The following is an 8,957-nucleotide window of genomic DNA, read 5'->3' on the forward strand; positions in this document are numbered from 1 at the left end:
TTGACTCCATCTTTGGACCAGTTAATGCTCTTTTCACTGTAGTTGTAGCTCTATCTTTCTTGGACTAGATGAGAACTGTCTATGGAACTTGGTAAACTATTTTTCAGCCTTTTGGTCACTTCAACCAACGAAGGGGATTCACAGTGAGGTGCCATCTGAATATGTCACTATTCAAACGCAACAATTAAGTGATAAGATCACAAATTTCACGCTTTGTAAATTAAATTGGTGCTAAACCTCAATGGCAATGATGAGATCATAGATTAAGATAAATATCGTTGTTATTGGCCAATCGATGGAGATAGCTTCATATCAAAAGCAACAATATGCATCTTGACTCATTGGCCTTGAAATTTCTTTAAGCCCGATAAGGTCTTCTTCAGGGGCTGTATTGAACATGAAATTGCATTGACCAATCCACAAAATTGTTTTCTTCTTTTTTGTTTGTAAAGGTACAACAGACCTTGGACAACCCGCACTTGGATTCCAAGCAGTACATTCACAGCCATCTCTACATTTGCACAACTTGCAGCTTTCGTAGCTAGATAAGTTCACAAATTTCCACCCAAGATTGAATTTTGAAGCATGCTCCTCTGCTTCATTTATTTGATACAAGCCATTTACGAATATGAGACCTTTTGAGTTTTAACAAGAGCAGTGAATGATGTTGGATCCTGCAGCCCACCAAAAGAAGACTATGATGTTCTACAGTTGACATAGTACATTAGTTGCATAACATAAAATGCCCAAAACGTTGCTCCCCGAGGAAAAGTTGTCATCCTGGACAAATTTATAAAACAGATGAGTTGTTCACACCTTGTTAGGGAATTGGTCAGAGTTTGCCACTTGCTAACCTAAAAACCAACTCAAATTTTTATGGTCAAGTCCCATCCACCGGCCCTTGCAGCAGCTTTCCAGTTTCTCCTACCATGTGAAACAACATGTGCTTTGCAAGCAATCTGATTCACTTGATGCTTGGAATTGAACTTCTCCACTAACAAAAAAACGCCGACACCTATGTTCAAACCCTGGTGGTTTAATTGCGAGGTACATATATCAAACTTCTCTATCATGCATGGATTAATTTGTTGGAGCTTCAGATAGTATGGGTGCTTGTTTGCGTTTTTCTGTCATTCTTGCATCTCTTTCCACTTACGACTACAATGCATGAGAGTTCTACGTTCAACAGAAGTAGCCTCAACAGACTGACAGATGATCTTCATCCTACTGGCTCGTGCCTTACATTTCCACTCCCTCCAGTTGCCTAATTTTTCAGTACTATGCAATTGCTCCCAGCTTCCAGTTAGATGTTTTGTGGTAGCAACAAAAAGAAGGCATGAATCTTGTTTTCGGATTTACTGAATTGAGGCATCTGGCAAAAACGGAAAATGGACCGGAACATTTTTCAGGCAAAAAATGGTGCACAAAGAAGGGGAAACACACACACACACAGAGTTCACCTCCCATCAAAATGGTATTGTTGCTTTCATGAGAGGCAGAAACAGTAAAATGCAACATGCCCTAATGGGCAGGTGACGTTTACCTGGGCAAAAAGCCGGTCCGCCCTAGGCCTAGCTATTTATCCTGGTAACTTTCAAAGAGGATGAGCCTAAAATAAAGGTAAACTTTTTGTGTATTTTGATGGAGTAAAGGAAATCCATTCTATTTACCCTCTATAGTATTTCAATTTTCATCCAGTAATCAATCGTCACCTTACAGAAGCAATTGATGGCAAAAAACCTACTGCCATTAGAGCGGCCATTGGTCTTTTGGTTTGCAGTCTGACAAGATTGAGCATCGAAGCATTCTGAAATAGCTCCAGACTGACACACTTCCACAACAATTCAAACAACTTTAGAGAACTCGTGTCTAAGAGGTTTTCTGTTCTTCAATACAGTTTCTTCTCTAAATGCCAAAAAGACAAATAAGTTGGAAAAAAACGTTTGTAATAACAGTTGACGCACCCTAAAATCCTTCCAAATCATCTGACTATTGTCAGACCATACCGAGGCTCTATATTTACTTAAATTATGAGTTTTGTCAGGCCACACCAGCAAAGATCCTTTCCCCCTATACAAAGAAAATTATGAGTTTTGTCAGGCCACACCAGCAAAGATCCTTTCCCCCTATACAAAGAAGATACCTTCAAGGTAACACCTGAGTGCGGGGTGTGGGTGCCGGTGCGGCACATCTCAAAAAAATTAGGTGCGACGGTGCGGTGAAGATATTTTATTAATATTAATATTAATATTATTATTATTATTAATTTTTCGTAAAAATTAAATAACACAATTAAAATTATACATTGTATGATAGTGGAAAAAAATAATAAAAAAAATGTTTGAAAAAAAAGACAAACAGATCGTTTATATGAAAGTCACCATTCTTTAGTCTTGTATCTTTTTTTTTTAAAAAGAAAAGAGAACATATAATATATCTATAGATGTCTTAAATTAAATTTAACCACGACGGGTGAGAATGGTGGATTTGATTTTGTGAATTTTGGATTTGATTTCATTTTGAAATCAGATCCAAATTCAAACCATACAAGCAGATGAACTTGGTTTGGATTTGGTTTTGACTCGAAACTAAATCCAACCCCGGGTGCGGTTTGAGTGCAAGCTCATCATCGGTCGGGTGCTGATTGGGTGCGCACCTGGAGCGCACCCGCACCCGCAACGCGTCGGGTGCGGGTGCGAGCTCAAAAGAAACGCACCCGGTGACGTAGCCTTCAAGTCAAAATCCTTCTCCCTTCCCTTTACCTCCAAAGTTAGGCTGCTTCAAGACATAGGAGAAAGCAAAGACACCCATTCACCAAGAATTACACGTACCGTTGCATTCTAAAAAATAGTACCCACTGACGACCCAAACTTTCACCTGCCCTCTATCAGCTATGCCATACCCATCAGAAGATCAAGTTAAAAATAAAAAACAAATGGGATAAAATCAATAACTCCAAGTCCAAATACCTGCTAAGCTTGAGCCAGAAAGGGGCCGGGCGCTTCTCCACAGAAGACTACAAAGAATCTCGAACCTGAAAACAGAGACCCCGTATGGGTCACAGAACGTTCACCAACAGTAGGGGCCAAAGAACGTTCACCAACAGTAGGGAATTGGCGCGCGAATCCACATTCTCAGTACCGAATTAGCACACCAACGTTCGAGGAAAGAACGGAAACTGAAAGAAGTAAATCTCGAAGTCGGAGAACTTTTTTTAACGTGTCAACAAAGATCTTAGACGTTAGACTGCAGGTATAACTAGCACTTGGCAATATGGTGGCGGGGAGAACAATGACTAAACACCAAGCATAGCTTCAGACAACGTACTGTCTGCATGCCCATCCCAAAAGTATAAAACCCCATTTCTATCACGGAAAGGAGAGAGGCCTCTCAAGTAGGATCAAGAATTCCTTAATCTTCGGAATAAAAAAAATACAGGTCGAGCACGACCAGACAGATCAGTAATCAAGAGATAAGATAACCAAACCAGAATAGAATCTAAGCCACAGCAGAAAGCCAACGATACTTGAACTATTTTATCTGCAGAAAACAGTAACAATGCAATACTGAGTTTGGGGAGAAAAAATGCAGCTTTTCAGCGAGAAACAAGCCAAGGTTAAACCAAGTGTGCCCACGGCAATCACCGAAACATGGTAAAAAACAAAAACAAAAAAAGCGGTACCACGATCAATCTGGTCCAATGAAGTGCAGCCAGTTACTTGTCAGTTTTTGTTCTTATATTTCCAACCCTTTATATGAGATACATAGCATAGAGAAAGAGAGAGCGAAAGATTTTAGCACAATAATAGACTAAAGCTTGACAACAATAAGAGGAAAAACAGCATCCTTGACTCTCTATATGATATAATCCAATTAAAAGGTGGAAACGAAACAAAACAAAAAGGCCCAAAAACAAGAACCTTGTATCCTCAGAAAAAACATGACCTGCTGCTGACTATATCAAAGCGAATCCTTTCACATCCCTCCTAGCTGTGGGAACTGACCAGGATCCTCGATACAAGGGGCAGGGACATCATCAGCACCAGCTGGCCGCTGGCCAAAACCTCCCCGAAAGCCCCCTCTTTCACCTCGACCACGTCCACGCCCTCCACGACCTCGTGTAGGAGGGCCAACATACTTTTCACCATCAGCCGGTTTCAGGAACTCATTTATGCTCACTGACTGCAAAAAATAACTTAGCTAATTGTAAAGCCTAACTACTAAAGCTGTAAAATAATAATAGCAGAGTATTGTAATGGCAGCATCAATTAGTGGCTGCATTCGTAACTGGCATTCAGCGATAGTATTAATGTGATCAACATCAATACAGTTGTATGTCAAAGACGAAAGAACAGAAGGATATGTCAAGTCTGGGCATTTCCTACTATTCTTATTGGCTCCCTCGGATTAAACTATACACAAGCTCAGAGGGGACTTCTCCTGTGTCTTTCCAACTCCATACAAAATTTTTGACACAAACCAGGAGAAAAAAGCATCAAAAACAAGCACCCGCATACATAACTGGAACAGAAAAAGCTTCATTGTTGTTGATGTTATATCCTAGGACCATTGTCACAAGAAACGCGTATGGATATTATACGAAGAAGCATTTCTCGGGTATAATACAGCAAAGCTGTATATCTCGAGAATAAAACAAAAATCTTGATAACTTTTTAAAACATTTAATAAATTTTGAAAATTATAATAAAACAAAAAAAATGCAAAAAACGCGTATAATACTTTTTTTCATGTTTTTTATTTTCTGGCGTTTTTTAAAAGACACGTTTTTTCACGTTTAATACCGCTGACTCTGTTTTGGCATATTATTCGCATTGTTTGTGACAGTGACTAGGACACAGTCATGGCACCCTCAATGGAGTAAAATAAGTTTGCTCCTTTGAAATATCAAAATCTGTTGACAAAATCGGGATCAGAGCAGGCTGCAAAGTTGTGAAAATATTCTGAGAACAGCTTTCATACATTCTGAAAGGTTTGTATAGCCTTTACATCATAAGAAGGAAGAAACTAAAGCAGACTGCAAAAGTTGTGAAAAAGATTCTTAGAAGAACAGCGTTCCTATATTCTAAAAGGTTCATAGAGCCTTGGCATCATAAGCAGATAATGCAAATTATTCAGTGACACTTATTAAGTTCAGACCTTTATGTGAGATTTCTTTTCCATTTTGATCACTATCACTACAATCTGTATTTCTTACATCCAAGAAATTTTATATTAATACATTGGATCAGAATTTCATAACTTTTTTTTTCAAAAAGGTGCAATTTTATCGAGACGATTGCTCTTTTCCTAATTATTCTGGTGCATGGCCAGCATTTAAAAAGTACCTGAAGCTGGCCAAGTTCCAGGCACAGTTCTAAATTTTCTAATCATTTGGTACTCCAACAATGAGCACATTAGATGTTTTCTCATCTTAGAAACCAACCTGAGAGAAGAACCCTTTTTTTTCCGACAATATTTAAACTTTGAAGAGAATGGCCAAAAGAGATGAGCGTCTGCATTCTCCATTCACAATAACTGCTAATTCCACTGACTAAAGCAACCATCATTGCTGCAGTCAAGTTTAACAGTATATCTGTTCTGAATTCCACTTTCCTATTTAGAACAAGGCGGTCACCATAATCAATATCCAAATTGTCTGGTGTGAACATGAAAATGTCATGCCCTAAACTTTGTCGGGTGGGTATGAGCTAAAAATCCTTATCCAAAAAGAGTGTAGTATAATGCAGAGAGATACTTTCTCTTGTACCTCGTCCACATAAGAAATCGGAAAAAAGCTATTGGTTTCCACCTTTCGAGTTTAAAGCACAAGGATAAGAACTTTCAAGAACAAACATATGTATCCATATAGTTATTTCATTTATTAAGCAAAGCAGCATGCACAAATAAAAAATGCACCAGATACAGGCTCTCGAAATCATCATTAAAGAGAAAAAAGCCTATCCACAAGAATGTTGAATTCCGCAATCAATTTTTGGAAGGGGAAAGAATGCACCTTCCGAACTTTTTCTTCTTTTTCAAAACTGTCTTTCTTCTTAAGCTTCTCTTTATCAGCTCTCTGAAAGCACAAGGTAAACAACAAATGAACAAAAGAGTGGTTGAAGAAGTGAAAAAATTAAAAACACCAATGTAATGAAGGAGAAAAAAATCCACCAGCTTGAGCAGATTGTCATCATCTTTTTTCTTCTCCAAGAGTTGCATTTCCAGAAAGTCCTTGTCAAGGATAACTTTTCTCTCTTCACTTTTCATTGTCGGCAAGGTCTTCCGCTTCTCACTAAGCATCTTTTCATATTGATCAAGAGTCATTTCCTGTGCAGCATGACCATGCAAACTTAATGGTACCGTTCTTCTAATAAAATATCAAGCTTAAAAATAAAAAGAGAGAAAAGCAACTTACCTTATCTTCTTCTTCTGCAGCCTTCTTCTCTGTCGTATCTTCAGAATCAACTTGTTCAGCTTTCTTTTCAGTCTCTACATCTTTGGGCGCCTCAACAGTCTCTGGAATATCCCTGTCAACGACAAATAACATGTCCCTATCGAATTAACAAAGTACTGTTCCACAAAATAAGTAAGACTGACAAGATCTGTTTGCAATTAACAGAAGCAGACACATGATGGACTTGTTCTCTACTTATATAACTTTCAAACCACTATTAGGACACTTTCCATACAAAGAAACCTCATTTATTGACATTGTCATATAACAAGTAAACCACACGCTGAGAATCAGAAAACATCCAATCCAATGGTACAACGCCTAGAGTCGCAAAACATCCTTTCAAATCAAGAGGTTTCTAAATGTCCACGGTTTACAGCAGTTTCTCTGTTCAACTTCAGCGTACTAGTTCCACTAAGATAACCAAATAAGAACAGTCGTGGAGTCTTAGAAAAATTCTATCCTCAATACATACACAACAAAGACAGTCTCGGAAAAAAAAGAAAACAGCAAGAACAGAGATGGAGGAGGGCGAATATTACTCACATTACCACATCCCAACAACTACCAATTCAGAACCAATAAAATATAAACGTTAAATGAAAAAAATAAGTAGCAAAGAAGCAACCCATAAATTTACCGCCAAAAAAAAAGAATTATTAGTGCACTCACGCAAATATGACTTATGAGCAAAGGTAGGCGAAACCACAATTCAAAAGAAAAGCATGGAGTCATCAACAGCCTCCCAGATGAAAATAAAACATCGTACACAAAAGAAAGCAGCAGAAGTTCGAAGGTAAGAAGAGATTACCATCCGGTGGCCTCAACGCTGTTAACAGTTTCTTTATTTCCATCACCTTCATTCTGCTTCTGTTCAGCTGTATTCCATCCATCGTTTCTTCCATAACGACCTCCCTCACCACCACCATATTGACGCCTTTCACCACTTCGATAGTTCCGATTCTCACCACCGAAACCTCTGTTTTCATATCCATATGGCCTGTTCTCCTTCCTGAATGGACGATTCACATCACCATAAGCATCACCACTCTCATTTTCGGCACCCCATCCTCCATTTCCGTGACCATGGTCCTCCCGACCTTCATTTCCATAAACACGATTTTCGTCACCGAACTCTCGGTCCTCATTAAAACCCCGACCCCTTCCTCGGCCTCTCCCACGACCGCGCCCACGACCTCGTCCACCTTCGTCAAACTGTTTCCCATCGAATTCACCACCAGCATTCCTTTTATAACCATCAGAGCGTCCGCGCCAATCGTCGACGTATCCATTACTCTCCCGCCCGCCAATACCAGCATCCGCACCACCCCTTCCGAAGCCCCGGCCTCGTCCGCCCCGTCCCCGTCCCCTCTCAGCCTTGACTGAAACAAATCAAACCCATTCCTCACATACAGTAAAAATCCGACGAACCCTTACCAAAACCCTAAACCCAAATAAGCCTTTCAAAAAACAGACAAAAGGATAATACTAAGACCCCACTCTCCCAACCCCGTTCGATTCCAAAAACCACATCATAACCATGTGAAAAGAAAACTAAAAAGCGGAAAGACCATACCAGCCTCGGCAGGAGGAAGCGGCTTGGAGGGAAGCTTGGCGGGAGGGGCCGGTGCCGGCGCAGCCTTCTTCTCGAGGGCGGCCGCCTTGCTGGAGACAGCGGCGACGAGGACGGAGACGTCGTCGCTCTCTTCTTCTATCAGAAGCGCGAAGGGGTTCTCCACGCGAGCCATGTCGAACAGACAGAGAGAGCGAAGGAGAGATCGAAGAAGGGGGAAATTTCCTAGGGTTTCTTCCGGAGCCGAGGCTTCACTCCGTACATGACTCCTCCAGCAGGGATTCCCGCGAAGGGGACGACGCCATCGACCTCGAGCAAGCGAAAGGAATCGCAGTAGAGAAAGACGCAGAAAGAGAGAGGAAGTGCGAAGACGAGAGCGGCAAAAACCAAAGAATCAGAAACCCTCGTTGCCACCCGCGCAGGCTTTTATAGTAGCCCCACCCTAACTCGGGTTTAGATCTTTAACCGTGGGTAAACCCCGTCCGTCTCCTTTCTTTTGAAACCTGAGGACGTTGATATTACTTCCTAAGCAAGGTAGTGGACGACTCGATTAAAAGGTTCCTTTGTCCACCTCGCAAGAAGGATCGGATCTTTCTCATCTACATAACCCGAATTGCATTTTTATTACTTTTTTTTTTCATTGGCCTTTTAAAATGACTTTTTAATATTTTATCGAATTTCACAACTGATTAGGCGAGGAAGAATCCTGTTAAGCCCGAGCATCTGGTCGGCTCAGCTCCGCTCGGTTCAACCCGATAAGACTTTGTGCTTGGGTTGACTCGATGCTCGTTGCTTGGTTCAGACACTTGAAATTGGGTTCAAGCTCAGTTTAAGCTCGAGTCAGTCGATTAAATTATAAAAATAATATAAAATATTATATAAATATTAAAAATTATAATAATTATATATATAAATAATAAAATATATATT

At 40.2% G+C, this 8,957-nt stretch overlaps 1 protein-coding gene across 1 annotated transcript; it reads right to left on the reverse strand.

The window, feature by feature from the left end:
- Positions 1 to 3,715: 3,715 nt before the first annotated feature.
- LOC116251231 (RGG repeats nuclear RNA binding protein A-like) lies at positions 3,716 to 8,439 on the reverse strand. Its single transcript, XM_031625380.2, has 6 exons — positions 8,031 to 8,439; positions 7,266 to 7,836; positions 6,416 to 6,527; positions 6,172 to 6,327; positions 6,014 to 6,076; positions 3,716 to 4,182 (listed from the first exon to the last, which is right to left on the reverse strand). The coding sequence occupies exons 1-6, from the start codon at positions 8,200 to 8,202 to the stop codon at positions 3,976 to 3,978; spliced, it is 1,281 nt and encodes a 426-aa protein (XP_031481240.1). The 5' UTR covers positions 8,203 to 8,439; the 3' UTR covers positions 3,716 to 3,975.
- Positions 8,440 to 8,957: the final 518 nt, after the last annotated feature.

The sequence above is a fragment of the Nymphaea colorata genome, chromosome 3 (assembly GCF_008831285.2).
Source record: "Nymphaea colorata isolate Beijing-Zhang1983 chromosome 3, ASM883128v2, whole genome shotgun sequence".
NCBI classification, from domain to species: domain Eukaryota; kingdom Viridiplantae; phylum Streptophyta; class Magnoliopsida; order Nymphaeales; family Nymphaeaceae; genus Nymphaea; species Nymphaea colorata.